The sequence below is a fragment of the Salvelinus alpinus genome, unplaced genomic scaffold (genome assembly GCF_045679555.1).
Source record: "Salvelinus alpinus unplaced genomic scaffold, SLU_Salpinus.1 scaffold_59, whole genome shotgun sequence".
Taxonomy (NCBI): domain Eukaryota; kingdom Metazoa; phylum Chordata; class Actinopteri; order Salmoniformes; family Salmonidae; genus Salvelinus; species Salvelinus alpinus.
The window spans coordinates 69896-91185 of NW_027256000.1; the positions used below are offsets into that span (position 1 = coordinate 69896).

Genomic DNA, 21290 nt, shown 5'->3' on the forward strand with positions numbered 1-21290 from the left:
ATGTGCAGAGGTACGAGTTATTTGACGTACATATGTACAGGAATAAAGTGACGGATAGTAAACAGTAAGCCAACGTCAATTAGTGAGAGCTGAGAGCTGTCAAAAGGAGAATATTCCTTCTTGAAGCCTCACAGGTCATAGACAGCTTGGTTAACCAACTGGGCATAGAGTGGCAAAGATCCACCAGATAAGGCAGGAGTTATGAACAGTTCAAGGAGGTGAGTGAAGAAGAAAGGCCAGCATTGTCAGAGCTACGGAATATCCTCAGGGCCTTGTAGAGAGCTGAATGGCATAGAAGGCATAGGAAAAAGAGGGCAAGGAAGCGGGCTGCCTTTTTAGCAAATCTCTTTGGATTTACTGAACAGCTGCTAGGTCAGAAGCACAGTGGTCACCTTACCTGCTCCAAAGATGAGATCAACAACCATCTACGCACCACGTACAGCAACGCAATCAGAGAACAAGATGGAGCACGCCAAGGCCTTGATAGATCTACCAGTACCAACCACAGAGTTAAACAAGAAGGAGCCCTGCTGGAAGGATGTACAGGAGGTTGTCAAAAGGGCAAGAGCATCCTGAAGGTGATCTGGAGGAGGGGCAAAGTCTCTCAACAATGGAGATATGCAGAAGGATTCTGAAGTAGAAGAACTCGAAGAACATCGACCATTTCAGAACCATCTCGCTGCTCAATGTTGAAGGAAAGATATTCTTCAGCATTGTGCCCAGCCATCTGACAGACTACTTCCTGAAGAACTCTTACATCAGTCCAGAAAGAAGGGATCCCGGAGGTGAAAGGATGACTGGAGCACACAGGCGTGGTCAAGCAGATAATCAGGGAAGCCAGGGAGAACAGAAGATACCTTGTTGTAATGTGGCTGGACTTCACGAATGCCAACGGCTTCATACCCTACATCCCAGGCAAGATCAGGGATCTCATGCTGAACTACTACAACAGTTTCAGTTTGAGAGTCACCTCTAGGTCCACAACATTGGAATGGCACAGGCCTGGGAATGGAATCATTACGGGCTGCACCATTTCAGTGATCCTGTTCACCCTTGCCATGTCAGCGGAGGTGGAATGTAGAGGCCCGCTAACCAAGTCTGGCGTGCGACAACCTCCTATCAGAGTCTTCATGGATGACCTGACTGTGACAACAACATCCATCCCAGGGAGTAGATTAATTCTGAAGGGGTTGGGGAAGCTTGCCACTTGAACTTCAAGCCAGCAAAGTCTAGATACCTGGTGCTGAAAAGGGGGAAGACTGTGGACAAGTTCCGCTTCACCATTCAAGACACAGAGAAACCGGTAAAGAGTCTGGGCAAGATGTTTGACAGCAGCCTGAGGGATACAGCATCCATCAAGACATCCAACCAGGAGCTGGCTGCAGTGGACAAGTCAGGTTTACCTGGCAAGTTCAAGGCCTGAATATACCAACATGGTGTCCTCCCACGGAACCTCTGGCCCCTCCTTGTATACAAGGTCCCAATTTCTACAGTCGAGCAAATGGCTGGGATTACCTCGAAGCCTGAGCAGCACTGCCCTGTACAGTCAGAAGAACAAACTGAAGCTACCTATCAGCAGCCTGAATGAGGAATTAATGGTGACTCGTACAAGAGAGGTGCTGCAATACAGGGAGTCAAGCAACTCGAAAGTCTCCTAGGCAGGTATAGAGGTGAGGACAGGAAGGAATTGGAGGGCTCAGGATGCAGTAGAGCAGGCTGTGTCACGGCTATGGCACAGTGTGCTGGTGGGTAATGTGACTCCGGGAAGAGCTGACCTTGGTAGCATAACAACACCACACTACGACCAGGCCCAAGGGAAAGACAGGTGGAAGCTGGTGCTGGAGGAAGTGTGAGCAACAGTTGAGGAGGAGGGAGCCAGCAGGAGGGTAGGAATGCCGCAATAAGATGGGAGAAAATGGTGGAAAGTACATGGTCCGAGCTAGGGCTGGGCGATATGGCCAAAATCTCATATTCCGATAAAGGTAATTTCATATCCCGATAACGATACATATAACGATATATCACATTTCTGTAAATTCAATGAATAAATAGTTTATATAAAACGACCACAAGTAAAGGCCTATTTCTTATTACATTTTGAATTATACTCAACAAATAAAGGTACTTACTTATATTTGATTATTTCTCATTTTATTTAGAACCTTTGTGCAAATTTTCAATTAAGCATGTAACAAAATATAATATATCAATGTATAAAATCTAAAAAGGTAAATAGAAAACACTTCAACTATAGTTGCAAACAAAATAAATATAGGCCTAATATATGAATTTTTTGGGGGGGGGGGCTTGCCTGTTTTGTATGTTATTTTGGTATTAATACGTGTCACATATCAATTTGCATTTGGTACCTTGGGTCGAGTGTTAGCACCAACTCACGAAACCCCCATTTCTCGACCGTGCAAATTGGGGCCATGTCTTTGCAGATGTAAGTTGTAACGGCAGCTGTTATCTCCTTCCACCTTCGTGATTTTTGTCATATGGTGTTCCGCGGGCAACAGCCTCTTGCAACGTCTGAGTCGGGGGTTTGTTTTGAGCACTCGACTGTACTTTTTTGGGTCTCATCCGTAGACTCTCTTCGTACTGTTTCACATGATTCTTGCGTAGGTGGTAAAAGAGGCTAGTGGTGTTTAAGCCTGTTGTCGGGGCCGGCCTACGGCATATTTTGCAGTGGACGGTTTTCTGGTCCGTGTCAGACTTTTCATACCCAAACCACGTCCGTGCGACCGAAGTAGCCCCTCTTTTAGGTACGGTCTCCGTGCTCTGTGTCACGTTCACTCTCCTCCATGTTTGTTTGTGTTGCAAATTTCCTTCCACACAACGCAAAGCGACGTCCAATTGACAAAAAATATTGCCGTAAAGAGTGTGATTTGCGACATAACAAAATAAATGATAGAGCATAATATGAAACGATAGATGTTTTTCTATCGTCACACGATATATATCGTCATATCGCCCAGCCCTTTTCCGAGCTGTGGAAGGCCGAGCCCCATCGCATCAAGTTCTTGATCCAGGTAGTCTACGATGTCCTGAAAAAGAAAAGGAGAGCCGCACACTCTAGGAGCTCAGATGCAATAATTAAATAAACAGCCAAGCTGTCTTCATCAGGGTATAGTCTACAACGTCCTACCAAGCCCATCTAACCTGTTCTGCTGTGGCAAGGTCGATTCACAATCATGCTCTCTGCCTAAAGAGAGGAGTACATCCATTCTCAACTGCTGCTCAAAAGCCCAAGGCGAGGGTCACTACCGCTGGTGCCACAACCTGGTGCCTAAAGCCATTGTGGAAACCATCTGTCAGAATGCAGGTATTATGGTTTAAGACAAAAAAACATCTTCAGTGGGATCAGCCACTGCAAGCGCCTCGGACAAGCTAAGTAGGCCATTGCAATCGTCAGAGCCAGGGAAAAGCCAACACCAACTACCAGAACCTCCACAGGTCTTTTCGCAACAGCTCAAGACTGGGAGCTGAAAGTTGACCTGGGAAAGCAGTTCAAGTTCCCAGACATCATCACAGCGACAACACTGAGGCCAGACATTGTGCTGTTTTCCAAAACCTCCAAGCAGGTCATCTTAACGGAGCTCACTGTCCCTTGGGAGGACCGCATTGAGGAGAATGAAAGAAAATATCCCGAAGTACGAGGACCTGGTGGAGCAGTACTGAAGAGCAAGGTCTGAGTCTGTCGAAGTGGGATGCAGACGGTTCGCAGATCAATCCTTCTACAGGGCATTAAGCCTACTAGGCACCACAGGGAGGAAGGCCATCAAGACAGTGGAAGCAATGCTTTGGCTGTTAATTGTTAATTAACCATGTTAAATTGCAGAAATGTCAACTTCAATCGGGTTGGGATGTCCCAAGGATTTTGGATAGCACAGATCCAAGTGCACATTGAGCTGTGCTAGTGTGCAGGTGTTATCTGCTCTGTTAAACCAAATCTAAAAAGAGGGCAATAAACACAGGTTTTGCAAACAGGTTTTGCCTAGATGGTTAGTTTGTCAGAAATTACTTTTCGTAGCAGGTTAGGAGAACTTACACTGCAGGCTAGGATAATAAATGTAGCATGTTTGAAGAATTAGGTTAGATTTGGGAAAAAGGTTAGGGTTAGCTAAAATGAAAAAATTCGCAACTTTTGACATCATTTTGATAAACTGTATCCCATCTAGCAACGAACATGCGAAAGTGAGAAGTTTATGTTGAAAACAACAGGCATCCATCTTGGACGTTGTCTCTTGTTCATTTATAAGCTAATTGCATTCTGCTCCTAAAATGAATACCAACTTTACCCTCTTCATGTTAAAATGAAAAACTGCTGTTGGGTAAACTATACGTCTATACCTGAAAATATATCTACTATGTACAAAATGTATTAGCTAAAACGATTATAACTATTATCGTTTGTAGTTCATGATTAGCCATAATTGTATATTTTTTTGTCTATAATTGTCGGTTATACGGCCAGCTATATGTTTATTGTGCCAGCCCTACTTCTGCAGCTGTTTATTAACAAATAGGCAATACCTGTCACGTTCTGACCATAGTTCTTTTGTGTTTTCATTGTTTTAGTGTTGGTCAGGACGTGAGCTGAGTGGGCATTCTATGTTGTGTGTCTAGTTTTCCTATTTCTGTGTTTGGCCTGATATGGTTCTCAATCAGAGGCAGGTGTTTTGTGTTGTCTCTGATTGGGAACCATATTTAGGTAGCCTGTTTTGTGTTGGGTTTTGTGGGTGGTTGTCTGCTGTCTTTGTGTCTATGCACCAGATAGGACTGTTTCGGTTTTGCCACATTTGTTATTTTGTATTTTGTAGTGTTCACGGTTTTGTCGTTATTAAACATGATGAACACTAACTACGCTGCGTCTTGGTCCGATCCCTGCTACACCTCTTCAGACGAAGAGGAGGAAATCTGCCGTTACAATACCAGTTGCTTCTATGATTTCCTAAAAGGTACGTCACTGTTTTAGCAGTATATTACCAAAGTTATCTAATGTACAGTAGACCGGGACTAAACCTTGCAATGGGTAGGTTATCCTTTGGAACCAGGATTGATCATCACGTGGTGTTAAAGGGATAGTTCACCCAAATAAAAAAATTACATATTGATTTACTTATCCTGTAAGCAGTCTATGGAAAAGGTATGAAAGCAATCCATGATTTGGTTTAGTTTTCCTAGCAGTTTGCACATGAAAACGTTAGCATTTGTGGCACAAATCCAATACAAGTCATGAGCAATGTTCCCTCACATTTTGAGGCACTGAGCAAATTTCAGGTCTGCAGTGCGCAAACTTGAAAAGTCAGTGAAAAGTTAGTGCAGCTTCCAGCACGCATTTTCTGTGAACACAGAGGCTGTACACGCTTTAAGTTACAGTTTTAACAGTGGCCAAGTAGGCTTCTGTGGCTATTTGTAGACCTACTAGAGTGGGCTACCATCAAACAATGGAGAAAATGCAACCCATAACATTGTTACATAGAAATAGCTATTCTGTCATTAAGCCTACAGCAGCAGCCAATGAGTGGTGTTCAATGTAGGCCTACATTCCATGAGACTTTTGAAAAAAACATGCAGGGCTTGACATTAACCTGTTTATCCACTTGTCTTTCAGACAAGGTGGTGACTGAAAATGTTGTTGTGGTGTTTGATGCAAGAAACCACTTAACAAAATAAATTCATTATTATTCCCATACCATTATTACAGAGAATCAGACAAATTATGCTACCCTCTGCCTATTGGCTACTTAGCTTATTCAACCCTGTCTCAAAACACAACACTGGCCCTTTAAGACAAAAAAAAGCTCTTTACCTGACTCGCTTTGCAAAGATGCCTAGGAATGTGCACGTTTGTCCTCTTGTAGGAAGCAATCACTCCCCTATTGCTGACTACAAATGATCTAACAGGGCTAAAAACTCACTAACTAGAGGAGATGAACAAAATGTGCACACGTTGGCTACATGTAATTCTTGTTTGATCTCAAAACAAGCACATCTACTGAAAAGGGTTAAACCAAGGCCTTATACCTTTTAAAGGGTTAATAAATTATGTTATGATAAACTGTAAGGTCTCCTCTTCAGGAGACCTCTGTGTTAAAACCTGTTTTGCGTGTTGTGACCTTCAGACACTATCAGAAGGTGTCTACATTCAGACTCCTCCTGTCTGGATCCCACCGTGGTTATCTGGTTTTCTGAGAGCACAAGGCTGCCACAGACCTGATGAAACCAGACACCTGTCAGAAGATGCTTACGCTTGTTCACATTGTTATGACTCTATACTTGTGATGGAAGTTCAAGTTTCGGTCAAACCAACTTCTGAGCTTTTAATTGCTGATAAGATGGTTACTGCTGTCAGAGGGAGGTTAGATTTATTAAAATGTTGTTGCCAGGGGAACTCATGCAAGGAGGACTGGGAGAGGCTATATGAGTTACAGGATGTCTTAGACATTTTGCAGAACTTGGGGAGAACTATCATATAATGTTATACTGTACTCTGTAACAACTTCTGCCTACAATTGTATTACTAAAGGAGTATTTTAAAACTTAAAGAGTCTGTGTTTCCTTTCCGTTACTAATGTATGTTTGATAATTATATAGACCTGATCATTTGTTGAAGAAATTGACCAACACTGCTCATGACCACTCATGCTATAAACACAGTCCAGTTCAAAATAAATGGCACAGATCCAGTTGAAGTCGGAAGTTTACATACACCTTAGCCAAATACATTTAAACTCAGTTTTTCACAATTCCTGACATTTAATCCTAGTAAAAATTCCCTGTCTCAGGTCAGTTAGGATCACCACTTTATTTTAAGAATGTGCAATGTCAGAATAATAGTAGAGAGAATGATTTATTTCATATTTTATTTCTTTCATCACATTCCCAGTGGGTCAGAAGTTTACATACACTCAATTAGTATTTGGTAGCATTGCCTTTAAATTGTTTAACTTGGGTCAAACGTTTCGGGTAGCCTTCCACAAGCTTCACACAATAAGTTGGGTGAGTTTTGGCCCATTCCTCCTGACAGAGCTGGTCCTCCTTGCTCGCACACGCTTTTTCAGTTCTGCCCACAAATCTTCTATAGGATTGAGGTCAGGGCTTGTGATGGCCACTCCAATAACTTGACTTTGTTGTCCTTAAGCCATTTCTCCATAACTTTGGAAGTATGCTTGGGGTCATTGTCCATTTGGAAGACCCATTTGTGACAAATCATTAACTTCCTGACTGATGTCTTGAGATGTTGCTTCAATATATCCACGTAATTTTCCATCCTCATGATGCCATCTATTTTGTGGAGTGCACCAGTCCCTCCTGCAGCAAAGCACCCCCGAAACATGATGCTGCCACCCCCGTGCTTCACGGTTGGGATGGTATTCTTTGGCTTGCAAGCCTCCCCCTTTTTCCTCCAAACATAACAATGGTCATTATGGACTATTTTGTTTCATCAGACCAGAGGACATTTCTCCAAAAAGTACTATCTTTGTCCCCATGTGCAGTTGCAAACCGTAGTCTGACATTTTTATGGCGGTTTTGGAGCAGTGGCTTCTTCCTTGCTGGGTGGCCTTTCAGGTTATGTCGATATAGGACTCATTTTACTGTGGATATAGATACTTTTGCACCTGTTTCCTCCAGCATCTTGACAAGGTCCTTTGCTGTTGTTCTGGGATTGATTTGCACTTTTCGCACCAAAGTACGTTCATCTCTAGGAGACAGAATGCATCTCCTTCCTGAGCGGTGTGACGGCTGCATGGTCCCATGGTGTTTATTCTTGCATACTATTATTTGTACAGATGAACGTGGTACCTTCAGGCGTTTGGAAATTGCTCCCAAGGATGAACCAAACTTGTTGAGGTCAACAATTTTTTTTCTGAGGTCTTGGCTGATTTCTTTAGATTTTCCCGTGATGTCAAGCAAAGAGGCACTGAGTTTGAAGGTAGGCCTTGAAATACATCCACAGGTACACCTCCAATTGACTCACATCATATTAATATCAGAAGCTTCTAAAGCCATGAGATCCTTTTCTGGAATTTTCCAAACTGTTTAAAGGCACAGTCAACTTAGTGTATGTAAACTTCTGACCCACTGGAATTGTGTTACAGTGAATTATAAGTGAAATAATCTGTCTAAACAATTGTTGGAAAAATTACTTGTCATGCACAAAGTAGATGTCCTAACCGACTTGCCAAAACTATAGTTTGTTAACAAGAAATTTGTGGAGCAGTTGAAAAACAAGTTTTAATGACTCCAACATAAGTGTATGTAAACTTCCGACTTCAACTGTACATTGCCTATTCAAACCACATTACTTTTTCCACATTTTGTTATGTTACAGCCTTATTCTAAAATTGATTCCATTTTCCCTCATCAATCTACACACAATACCCCATAATGACAAAGCAAAAACAGGTTTTTACACATTTTACATTGACATAAGTATTCAGACCCTTTACTCAGTACTTTGTTGAAGCACCTTTGGCAGTAATTACAGACGCGAGTCTTATTGCGTATGACGCTACAAGCTTGGCACATTTGTGTTTGGGGAGGTTCTCCCCTTATCTGCAGATCCTCTCAAGGATCTCACAGCTATTTTCATGATGTGACATGCAGAGGTGACCGGTCCGCTCCTGATCCCCGGGATCGTCATCTTGGTCAGCGTCCTGCAGATGGAGCCACGCGTTGGGGAGGGGGTACTGTCATGTGTAATCCCTCTCCGGCCTCTAGGTCACCAGGCTGCTCATTAGGGTGCACACCTGTCACCAGCATTACACGCATAATGACACTCAACTGGACTCCATCACCTCTTTGATTACCTGCCCTTTATATGTCACTCCCTTTTGTTTCTTCCCCAGTCGTCATTGTTGCTGTTTGATGTCGGTGCGCTGTTTGTTTCTTGTTTTGTTCATTTATTAATTAAATGTATTCACTCCCTGAACTTGCTTCCTGACTCTCAGCGTACATCATTACAGGGACCTTCAATGCTGCAGAATTTTTTGTACCCTTCCCCATATCTGTGCCTCGACATTCCTGTCTCGGAGCTCTACAGACAATTCTTTCGACCTCATGGCTGGGTTTTTGCTCTGACATGCACTGTCAACTGTGGGACTTTATATAGACAGGTGTGTGCCTTTCCAAATCATGTCCAATCAATTGAATTTACCACAGGTGGACTCCAATCAAATTGTCGAAACACCTGAGCTCAATTTCGAGTCTCATAGCAAAGGGTCTGAATCCTTATGTAAATAAACTGTGTAAAAACCTTTTTTTGCAAAACCTGTTACTGCTTTGTCATTGTGAGGTATTGTGTGTAGATCGATGAGGAAAAAATGTATTTAATCAATTTTAGAATAAGGCTGTAATGTAACAAGGGGTCTGAATACTTTCCGAATGCACTGTATGTGTAACGGATGTGAAATGGCTAGCTAGTTAGCGGTGGTGCGAGCTAGCAGCCTTTCAGTCGGTTACGTCACTTGCTCTGAAACCTAGAAGTAGTGGTTCGCCTTGCTCTGCAAGGGCCGTGGCCTTTGTGGAGAGATGGGTAACGATGCTTCGTGGGCGACCATTGTTGATGTGTGCAGAAGGTCCCTGGTTCGTGCCCGTGTCGGGGCGAGGGGACGGTCTAAAGTTATACTGTTACATTGTCACTACTTCTAGGTTTCAGAGCAAGTGACATGAAAGGCTGCTAGCTCGCACCACCGCTAACTAGCTAGCCATTTCACATCCGTTACATATGTTCATAGTGTATCTATAAATACAACATATTTGGCTCCATTTGCGCAATAAGGTCAATTATGTCGTGCCATTTTAAGTATCATTTCTCACATCAATCAACAGTATTTGGGCAAACATAGATTTCTCACAATCAAAAATTCCTTGTGGACAGATGTGAGCTGTTTCCAGTTCATTCCTGAATCCCACTCTCTTATTTCCTACAAATGACATGCCATCCTCTACTTCGTCTAAACATTAGATAGCTGTTTATGTTAGTCTTCCATGATCTTCTTTACAATTGGTTGATTATTTACTGTAACAACAGATACAAATTCAAACTTCCTTTGTTCAATATCTTTCCAACCACGCCCTCGCCATGGGAAAGCTGACTTGTATTCGCCCAGGAAAACGTCAATCCAAATTCTCCGAACTGCATTGGCTGTAATTCAACACAATGAATTTAGACCACTACCACACATTGCAGAGGCGCGGAAGTTGGTTTAGTAGGGTACGTTGTGTTAAATTGTGCGAAATAACTTCAAATACAGTTAGTTAAATCTATTTTTAAGGACATGTGGTTTGGGAGCAGATGAACGCATTGAAAGTGTTCTGAATGTTTGAAATCCTCGAAAAAAAAATAACATCCCAACGTTAGCATGCCGATGTAACAATGTTAAACGAACCTGACTGGCTAACGTTAGTTATTTGCATATCTAAAGTTAAATGTACATTGTTTTCTGAAATGCAACTATACTGACTGACATTTGCTTACAATTTAGTATTGTTGGGACGTCAAAGTGATGTCAACTTTATCTTCACACATTAATTTTTAGCTAGCTAACGCGTTAGCTGGAGACAGCTGGCTACCTAACAGCCATTGTAAGTAACGTTATCTGCTGCTAAGTGTTACCAGACTTTGGAAAGAATAGGAGATAACTACCAATTACTTTCTCGTATTCATCCAGACAGCTACTATAGCTAGCTAGTATAATGTTAGTTGTCTTACAGAAAGACACATTCAGCATCCTTACCACTCCGATTTAGAAAACAAGGTAAGTTGAGCTATTATAATAGTTAGATACAATGCCAATGAGTAACGTTAATAGGTTGTTGTTGAGAAGCTAGGCCTATATACCGCTCCACGGTTTTACAAGAAGAATGGAAGTTGACAGTAAATGAAGCGTTTTCCTGTGTCTTGTCTCGTAGCAGAATGTTGGGGGAATGCGGTATGCTGGAACGAGACAGAAGGGGGCTTCGGAAATGCTCTGTGACTCTCTGCAAAGAGATGGTGGTGGACGAGCTGTTCATTCAGTCGCTGCAGACAGACGACATTCTTACCGACAGCATGGCAGAAAGCATCCTGGTATGTTGAGTTCACCATGTTAAATTGTGTCGTTCGATACTACTACCAGGTCAGGTGACTTAAGACACTATCAACGTCCAAAAAATGGATGCAATCATGGCCCAAATGTCTTATTATTGATTTATTTCATTAACTTCAATCATGTAATCAAATGTGAATGTTAGTCTAGATCAGGGTTTCCCAAACTCGGTCCTTGAAACTTGTCCTTGCCCCCTGTGTGCATGTTTAAAAATGTTTTGCCCTAGCACTACACAGCTGATTGAAATCAAAGCTTGATGATGAGTTGGTTATTTGAATCATGTGTAGTGCTAGGGCAAAAAACAAAATATGCACAGGGAGGGGGGGCCGAGGACCGAGTTTCAGAAACCCTGGTGTAGATTACCATGTCTTTCACTTTCTATTTTTTGTAATCTGTGTTGATATCCGTTTTTCCCCAGGTGGAGCCGACCTCCCACAAGCGGAGCTGGCGTCTGCTGTCCCTGCTTCCCAAGCGTGGTCCCAGAGCCTTCAGCAGCTTCTGCTCAGCACTGAGAGACACAGAGCAGCAGCACCTATGTGCCCTGCTCACAGAGTCACCAGAGAGGGACGGAGAGAGACAGGTGAGTGGGCACACAACACAATAATCAGACGTTGATCCAGACAGACGAGCAGAAGGACAAAGATAGAAAGGGAGAGGGGTGAGCGCCACAACCAACCTAAGCCTCAAACTGTGCCCTATACACAGTGTCCCCAGACAGCTAAGGCGAAAGACAGGGCTGAGGAGGTGATTTCCACAACATACCCAATCCAAGCTTCAGACCGCTACGCCCCATTCACAAAGACCCCAGTCAAAGACAGTGAGGAAGAGAGGGATGAAGAGAAAGAGGTGAGCTCTAACCAACACCTAACCCAAGCTACAGACTAAGTTAGAATATTTTCCTGGTATTTTACAAATGTTCCATCCCAAGAATAAAACAACTTTTCTCCCAAGTAACCCTGTATTTCCCTTCAAAACTGGAAGTGTCATTCAAAAACATTATAAAGCATATGTAATGAAAAACGTTCAAACCTAATGCTACCTGAGTCTGATACATTTTACGAGCCCTACATTAAAGACATTTAATGAGCCCAAAGCCCATTATCTATAGGATATAGGCTACTGCACATTATGCACGACAGAGAAGCATAAAACCCCATAGATGTAGCTAGCTAAATGCTCTCTTGGGTAAATAAATGAAACAAGCTCCAGTAGGCTAATCTTTTTGAGTGTGAACTGTATTACTGTATTGTATTATATAGACTGGAATTATGCACATCGTTCAAACCATGATAAAGCAGAAGAGAACATGAAGATTGAATGATTATGGGTCTGAATTTATAACTGCAATAGTCTGCCACCATTGCACGCATTCACTGTTCTTTCAAACTAGTTCTGTTGGCTTTATTTATCATTCAGCCAAAAATATATTGCGTCCCTCTTCGAATAGTCTATTGGTTTAAGAAATGCTAAAAAGATTGTCTAGCTTTTCCTGCATGGGACTCAGAGCTAAAGAGCGTTTTTGTAAGGCGTGGCCAGCGGAGCACAGGCACTTGCGTAATGCGCAAGAGACACAGGCTATAAGTTAGATGCTTATTATGCATTACCCATCATTAATTACCTAAATATAAGGCTAATAATGTATTACCTGAAAGAGGTAGGCTAGAACATCTATATATCTCAATTTAGAACAGGATTATCTATTTTGGATGCAATTTGAATGGAGTTGATAGAGAGAGTGTTCACTGATTTAAAGCAACAATATTAGAGTGATAGGCTGTTTTTAAAACTCTCGAGCTGCAATAAACTTTTTTTTTAACCAAAAATACAAAAACAAGGTGACCCCTGAAAGCCAGGTGGAGATGGGTAAATTGGACGGGCATTCTGTTTTTATATTACTGTTGCATAGGCTATGCTGCAGTCTATGTAGGCCTACCTGTCACAAGAAAAAACGTTACCATGATGAGATGATACAGGAAGCGTAGCTGCTGCTTTTGCAACAGCTAATGGGGATCCTAATAAAATACCAATACAGTAGGTCTACGTGCATTGTGAACTGCGCTCCATACTGAGATGGGCTGCCTGTCTCGCCCCTGAGCATTGATTCATCATGCAGCGGCCGTAGAGAAACCAGATTTAGACATTGCGTATCATTTTAAGTTCCATTTCACTCCATGCTGTTCATATAAATCATTTATTATAATTTACCGGTTTCTCGCAGTTATTTAAAAAGGGGAGTGGTTTTGGACGGTAAATCTCGGAAAACGGGTTCCTGCCATTCAACCCTACTACAGACTGTCCCCCCCCAGAGTCCCCAGGTAGTCACTAGAGAAAGAAGTGACCACAACACTCCCAACCCAAGCTACAGACTGCTGTAACAGGAAGATAGAGGGGGATGGGGAGAAAGAGGGGAATAAGAAAAGAGGAGGAGAGATGTAGATTGGGAGAGAGGTGAGAATCAGCCATGACTCCCAACCCAAGCCTCTGGGTGTTTTGGTATTCACACTGCAGACGAGAGAAAACAAATCAGGAATGAACTGGTTTCGCCTATAAATGTTCAGATTGTATTGACGTCGAAGGTAAGTTCAAACATGGTTAAATTCTCATTTTCCTTTGTCATTCAGAGATATGATGACTCTCCCCTCCCACTGCCCACCCAGGAGGGGATGGTTCCAGCCAAGAGAGCCAGAACACAAGGTGAGTAGAGCAGTCATCTGAGCTGGGTGCATTCAAGATCACAGTTTTACAACTGTTTCATTCACAATATTTGCACGTTTCCTAGGAGATCATGGGAAGTGGGAGGGGTTGTTTGTGTGGTTGTTTGGAGAGAAAAACATGTATAAATGTAATCATTCTGTTTGTTGGCTTGCAACTCAGTAAAAAGCTTATTTTTAATAAACCCAATAAAACTGTGTAAATGAAAATGTCCCTATTGAGTCCAGTTGTATAATTTGATCAGTGTGGAAGCAGTGTGCTGTAGCCTTGGTGTGGAGTGCCACTGCCCAGCCAGTCTCGCCACCTGCAGGCACCACGCCCGTGTGACTTGTACAAAGTACAAAGGTTGTTACAACACCATTATATGTTGCTAACAGCTTCCCTTTCAAGGCAGAAACATGACCTTGAATGGAACCCTGCTCTGATGGGCATTATTGTAATTGTTTGTCTCCACTGGTGTAATTTATGGAATGAAATACATGCAGGGTGTAACGTCATCCTAATATGTGTTTCAGAGTCAATGGAGATGTGTCTGGATGCAGACAGTCCCATCACCAGGCCTGTTCTTCCCTGTACACCAGACTTCTACCTAAAACACTGCCAACAGGTACAACGCTCACTGTTAATACAAAACTCTAAATCACCTGTCTGTACCATGTCACTGCCAACAGGTTAAACAGTCTCTGTCTGGTATTTCTTACCTGAGACAATTAACGTTGTTAACTGCTGAATATTTTTGGTTCTCATATTTGTCACTGCAAATACAACTGTTATAATACAATGCAACTTTATGCAATCCCCTAGGGCAGTTAGTTTCAAGGCAGCAGCCACTGCAACATGCACCTTTGCAACAAACACATGCATGTACTTCCTGTGTCTAGAATGTGTTTCCAGCTGCTGTTTAGCTGCATTGTCCCCCAAGGTATTTCTAGGGAGCTGCAGAGCAGATCTTCCTATTCATCCACCTCAACCTGTAACAGCTGTTGAAGTGTCTACACTCTAAACAGACAGCTATTAGACTTCTGCAGTATAGACAGAGTTTAGACAGTACCAGGGGAGCCCCACTGGTCCGTAGAAGACAGTGTTTGTCTAGACCACAGTCAGTTTGACAGGAAAGAGAGACAGGGAGAATTCCCCCAGCCCATGTGTTGAAGTCTCTGTAAACCTGCTCAGGTTGGGGATGATTCATCACTGAGCTCCACTGGGGTGTAAAACTGTCATTGAAGTACAGGGACAGAAACCACAACAAACACTGCCGAGAACAGCAGCAACGTAAGCACATCATTATTTTCCTTCAGGTAAACCATGTCATTTTCTCACGCTGCATTTTTGTCTCTTTTCCCTCCCTCTTTTCTGCTCCTTTCCCTTTCTTCTCGCTTTCTTTCCTCCCTTTGCATCTCTCCTCCCCTCACACTTTCTCTCTCCTCCCCCTCTCCTCTCTTTCTCCCTTTCTCTCCCCTTCAGTCCTATAGTATGGTGTCCAGTCCTCGTGGCCTGGCCTTGGTGATCAGTAACGTCTCCTTTGACCCCTGTGCTGCTCCTGACCTGGACTCCAGGAAGGGAGGGGAGGTGGACGTGGAGGTCCTCAGGAAGGTGTTCACTGAGCTGGACTACATAGTCACCGTCCGGAGAGACCTCACAGCTCCGGTAACAGAGACATACAGTTGAAGTCGGAAGTTTACATACACCTTAGCCAAATACATTTCAACTCAGTTTTTCACAATTCCTGGCATTTAATCCCTGTCTTAGGTCAGTTAGGATCACCACTTTATTTTAAGAATGTGAAATGTCAGAATAATAGTAGAGAATGATTTATTTAATATTTTATTTCTTTCATCACATTCCCAGTGGGTCAGAAGTTTACATACACTCAATTAGTATTTGGTAGCATTGCCTTTAAATTGTTGAACTTGGGTCAAACGTTTTAGGTAGCCTTCCACAAGCTTCCCACAATAAGTTGGGTGAATTTTGGCCCATTCCTCCTGACAGAGCTGGTGTAACCGAGTCAGGTTTGTAGGCCTCCTTGCTCGCACAGCTTTTTCAGTTCTGCCTACAAATGTTCTATAGGATTGAGGTCAGGGCTTGTGATGGCCACTCAAATACCTTGACTTTGTTGTCCTTATGCCATTTTGCCACAACTTTGAAAGTGTGCTTTGGGTCATTGTCCATTTGGAAGACCCATTTGTGACCAAGCTTTGACTTCCTGACTGATGTCTGGAGATGTTGCTTCAATATATCCACTTAATTTTCCATCCTCATGATGCCATCTATTTTGTGGAGTGCACCAGTCCCTCCAGCAGCAAAGCACCCCCACAACATGATGCTGCCACCCCCGTGCTTCACGGCTGGGATGGTGTTCTTCGGCTTGTAAGCCTCCCCCTTTTTCCTCCAAACATAACAATGGTCATTATGGCTAAACAGTTCTATTTTTGTTTCACCAGACCAGAGGACATTTCTCCAAAAAGTACTATCTTTGTCCCCATGTGCAGTTGCAAACCGTAGTCTAACATTTTTATGGCGTTTTGGAGCAGTGGCTTCTTCCTTGCTGAGTGGCCTTTCAGGTTATGTCGATATAGGACTCGTTTTACTGTGGATATAGATTATTTTGTACCTGTTTCCTCCAGCATCTTCACAAGGTCCTTTGTTGTTGTTCTGGGATTGATTTGCACCTTTCGCACCAAAGTACGTTCATCTCTAGGAGACAGAATGCGTCTCCTTCCTGAGCGGTATGATGGCTGCGTGGTCCCATGGTGTTTATTCTTGCGTACTATTGTTTGTACAGATGAACGTGGTACATTCAGGCGCTTGGAAATTGCTCCCAAGGATGAACCAGACTTGTGGATGTCTACAATTTTCCAATGATGTAAAGCAAAGAGGCACTGAGTTTGAACATAGGCCTTGAAATACATCCACAGGTACACCTCCAATTGACTCAAATTATGTCAATTAGCCTATCAGAAGCTTCTAAAGCCATGACATAATTTTCTTAGATTTTCCAAGCTGTTTAAAGGCACAGTCAACTTAGTGTATGTAAACTTCTGACCCACTGGAATTGTGTTACAGTGAATTATAAGTGAAATAATCTGTCTGTAAACAATTGTTGGAAAAATTACTTGTCATGCACAAAGTAGATGTCCTAACCGACTTGCCAAAACTATAGTTTGTTAACAAGAAATTTGTGGAGTGGTTGAAAAACAAGTTTTAATGACTCCAACCTCAGTGTATGTAAATTTCCAACTTCAATTGTACACACACACACAGAGTAAGACAGTGGTGCCAAATGTACAGCAGTGCTTCAACCAAAATGAACTATATCGGTGGATCCCCCACTAGCTTCCATCTGTGGCACTCAGGCATTTGTTTGCCTTGATCTTCACATAGACCTGTTGCTATTAGAGTCATGGTGCTAGTTAGTGGAGACAGCTGTTTGTAGCATTGGTCTTTCCATGACCATGTCTTTACAATGCCAAGAACAAAGGGGGAATTTACAACTCTACACTTCCTCTCTGTATAACTAGTGGCGCTTGCACTTTGTGACAAAATGTACCAAAATAATTCTAAAAGTGCTATGTAATTAGAATATAGTGAAATACTTGATTGATCTCTCTCTATGACAGGGCATGCGGGCGTGCATTGAGCAGTTTGGCAGACGGCAGCAGCACCAGACCGTATCCAGCTGTGTGGTGTGTCTGCTGTCCCATGGAGTAGAGGGGGCTATCTACGGCACAGACGGACAGCTACTGGAGGTGTGTGTGACCTCATTCAGTTGAGAGAGAAACCCTTTCTGATGATAATAATCATATTAATTGAATCTCTGTCTCTCTCTCAGTTGGACTGGGTGTTTGAGGCGTTTGACAACGCCCACTGTCCTCTACTGCAGAATAAACCCAAGATGTTCTTCATCCAGGCCTGCAGAGGAGGTGAGCTCACACACGATCTCTCTGCCCTCACTCTCCCGCCTTCCCTTTCCCCAACCCTCCCTCCCCTGTTCTCTTCTTCTAACCCGTCTTCTCTGTCTCCCTCCAGAGGAGATGGACTGTGGGGTGGAGCAGTCAGATGGGCCAGAGAGGACCCAGTCTCCTGGCTGTGAACAGAGGGATGCAGGGAGGGAGGGAGAGGGGGATGGAGACACCAGGCAGACGGAGGAGAGAGGCAGGCTCAGAGTCAAACTGCCCCAGCGCTCCGACATGATCTGTGGCTTCGCCTCCCTCAAAGGTGTGAGTGTGTGTGTGTATGCTTATGTGTGTTGTCTGAGTCGGTTTATGATGTGAATGTTAGGATATTTCGTGGTATTTCTTTGTTGTGTGTGTTGGGCCCTACTAGGTAATGTAGTGTCTGTTGGGCCCTACTAGGTAATGTAGTGTCTGTTGGACCCTACTAGGTAATGTAGTGTCTGTTGGACCCTACTAGGTAATGTAGTGTCTGTTGGGCCCTACTAGGTAATGTAGTGTGTGTTGGGCCCTACTAGGTAATGTAGTGTGTGTTGGGCCCTACTAGGTAATGCAGTGTCTGTTGGGCCCTACTAGGTAATGCAGTGTCTGTTGGGCCCTACTAGGTAATGCAGTGTGTGTTGGGCCCTACTAGGTAATGCAGTGTGTGTTGGGCCCTACTAGGTAATGCAGTGTCTGTTGGGCCCTACTAGGTAATGCAGTGTCTGTTGGGCCCTACTAGGTAATGTAGTGTCTGTTGGGCCCTACTAGGTAATGTAGTGTCTGTTGGGCCCTACTAGGTAATGTAGTGTCTGTTGGGCCCTACTAGGTAATGTAGTGTCTGTTGGGCCCTACTAGGTAATGTAGTGTCTGTTGGGCCCTACTAGGTAATGTAGTGTCTGTTGGGCCCTACTAGGCACTGCAGCCATGAGGAACACCAAGAGAGGATCCTGGTTCATCCAAGAGGTCAACTCAGCACTCCGCTTCAGAGCCAGAGACACACACCTATCAGATATACTGGTGCAGGTAAACACACACACACCACATATCACAGTCATAGTAAATACATTTTCCCTCAATAAAGTAGTTATCAGCTAATTCAGTGTTAGTAACCTTTTGTAACCTCTGTCCTCAGGTGAATGGTCGTATTAAAGACAGAGAAGGCTATGCTCCTGGCACCCCCCACCATCGCTGTAAGGAGATGTCTGAATTCACCAGCTCCCTCTGCAAAGACCTCTACCTGTTCCCCAAGTACCACCCTCAGTACTGACACGCACACATTTCTGCACCCCTACAGCACCACACCCACTACTGACACACACACATACTGTTACACACAATCATAGAGGATTAATTCATTCACGTTTGCTGTGCAAATTCCCTCTCACAGACAAACTCTTGGAAAGGAAAATGGAACAAGTTGTTGTAAATCTATGTGCTTGGTAATGGGCATGAAGTATACATGAATGGTATGCAGCTGTTGTGTGTACCTACCTATCAGCTAGGCTTGCTATATATGTATCTGTGCCAGTTAGAAATGGGATTGAAATGTTCTAGGAAATATTTTTAGCTCGCTAACACACCAGAATATATTTAAATGTATCGCTTTTAATTTCTAACTAAACAGTAACTTTTGGGTTTCAAGTTTGTTCTTTTTTTTAAATCATGTATTTTGTATGCAGATCTATTTTTATCAATTTATTTTGTATCAAATCATTTTTAAGCTGTTTTTTTGTACGAATTTTAAAGCCCTTGTCTGCTTTTTGTATTCAAAAATGTTTATTATAAAATGCATAACATTATATGCATTAGAATAGGAAATCCCCCTGACCAAATGAAGGTATGTATCTGTGTCCATCTGTTGGGCAGACATGTGGTGGTGTAGAGTTATTGGCTGAGGATGCAGCATGGAGGGAGCTGCATTTCAATACCTTACTGTTTTACACCCTCCTAGTAATCTGAGTCTTCCACTGAAGGATACTGGAACAAGTAGATATGATATTGGGAGTTTCATGTTTGTTAGCAATGATTTGATGTGTTATTGAGGCAACAAGTGTACTGCATTCCATTTGAGTAGAATGGAGTCATGACCATTTCTCTCACAAACAACTGTCCTCCCCCTCCCATCTCTCTACCTCCATGAGGGGGTTACGGTCTAAGGCACTGCATCTCAGTGCAAGAGGCGTCACTACAGTCCCTGTTTCGAATCCAGGCTGTCACACATCCGGCTGTGATTGGGAGTCCCATAGGGCGGCGCACAATTGGCCCAGCGTCGCATCATCCAGGTTTGGATAGGGTAGGCCGTCATTGTAAATAAGAATTTGTTCTTAACTGACTTGCCTAGTTAAATAAAGGTTAAATTAAACATTTAGATTAATTAATGTTGTAACTACACTGGTATCCAGACTGTTATTACTTAGATGTGATGAAAGAAATGTCAACATTTTATTTAAATTAGTTACATTTATATGTTACACCAATGAATTATATTAGAATTATATGTAACTGCTTGTTATCTCTGATCATCTTGCGACCTAAGTTATCTACTCAACGTTTCCTTGACCATTAAGATTTCAGTTCACAAGATGGATGTTTTAAAGATGTATGGATTGATTTTAAAGCAGCTACAGTATTTTTCGATTTGATATGCAATATTCCATAGCAATGTGTGCCATGTGAAATATGTGTTAAGTATTGTCTTTAAAATACTTGGTTTATCATTTACATAGGATGATGCATCACATTCAAGTGTATGAGCAGCAATATTGATGTTTCTCAGAAAGAGTAGCAATGTGTTTGATTCTAACAGTGTTGAAGGGAAGAGTGATATGACAGGAACAGTATGAATTGAGCTGTTGACCAACCAATCACAGAGACAATGTGTAGTGATCATCTTTATAAGGGACAGTTCTATAGAGATCCTGTTAAATTAGTATTCTAATTATATGGACAGTTCACCCCAAAATCAAAGTGCCAGACGTTTGTTAGACGTTTTCCATTCGGTTTGAAGCCTCTAGTTCGGTTTGAACTAACTTAATGTGTACAATATAGCATCTACACAACTGGTGTGGTGGAAAGTCATATTTTTTTGATATTGTAAATGTTCCAAAAGTGGATTTTGTGGTGAAGTACTGAGGGCTGGGGTTCACTGCCATAAGCTAAGGAGCTGCTGGGGATGGGGGGGAGAAGATGACTATTTATGTCTAAAACAAAAGACTGCCAAATGTTCAAGAAAATAAACAGCCTTTTGTTTTAACTATGAATTGACTTTCTATGAGTTGTGTTGACATGCGCTGTGTGTGAGAGCACTGTACATATGTACGCTATGCATGATATATGTTGATCTCTCCTTGTTGCTGTTTGTTTATCACAGTGTCCCCCTCTCAGTGTACTGGTATAGTATAACTCGCATAACCCTGTAGAAAGGACTGTTTCATGACTGTATGATATGCGTCATGAGTCACACACTGACCACCACCACAGTGATAATGTTCTCTGTGTATCAGGTGGTTCCTCAGCCAGCTGTCCATAATCATTCTCCCTGACACACATC

The 21290-nt window shown here is 42.7% G+C and overlaps 1 protein-coding gene and 1 pseudogene across 5 annotated transcripts; both read left to right on the top strand.

Annotated features, from left to right (window-relative positions):
• On the top strand, positions 1-3825 carry LOC139567166 (uncharacterized; annotated as a pseudogene).
• Positions 3826-10145: 6320 nt separating this feature from the next.
• LOC139567162 (caspase-2-like) lies at positions 10146-21000 on the top strand. 5 transcript variants are annotated; one of them, XM_071388645.1, is made up of 13 exons: positions 10168-10222; positions 10723-10766; positions 10921-11077; positions 11515-11676; positions 11802-11942; positions 13718-13790; positions 14324-14415; positions 15273-15455; positions 17426-17554; positions 17638-17728; positions 17835-18023; positions 18654-18763; positions 18873-21000. In XM_071388645.1, the coding sequence occupies exons 3-13, from the start codon at positions 10925-10927 to the stop codon at positions 19005-19007; spliced, it is 1458 nt and encodes a 485-aa protein (XP_071244746.1). In that variant the 5' UTR covers positions 10168-10222; positions 10723-10766; positions 10921-10924; the 3' UTR covers positions 19008-21000. The 5 variants fall into 5 exon arrangements, with proteins under 5 accessions (XP_071244745.1, XP_071244749.1, XP_071244747.1 ...); XM_071388644.1 differs by lacking the exon at positions 10723-10766 and having other exon boundaries at positions 10146-10222; XM_071388646.1 differs by lacking the exon at positions 10723-10766 and having other exon boundaries at positions 10149-10222; positions 10924-11077.
• The last annotated feature ends 290 nt before the right edge of the window (positions 21001-21290 follow it).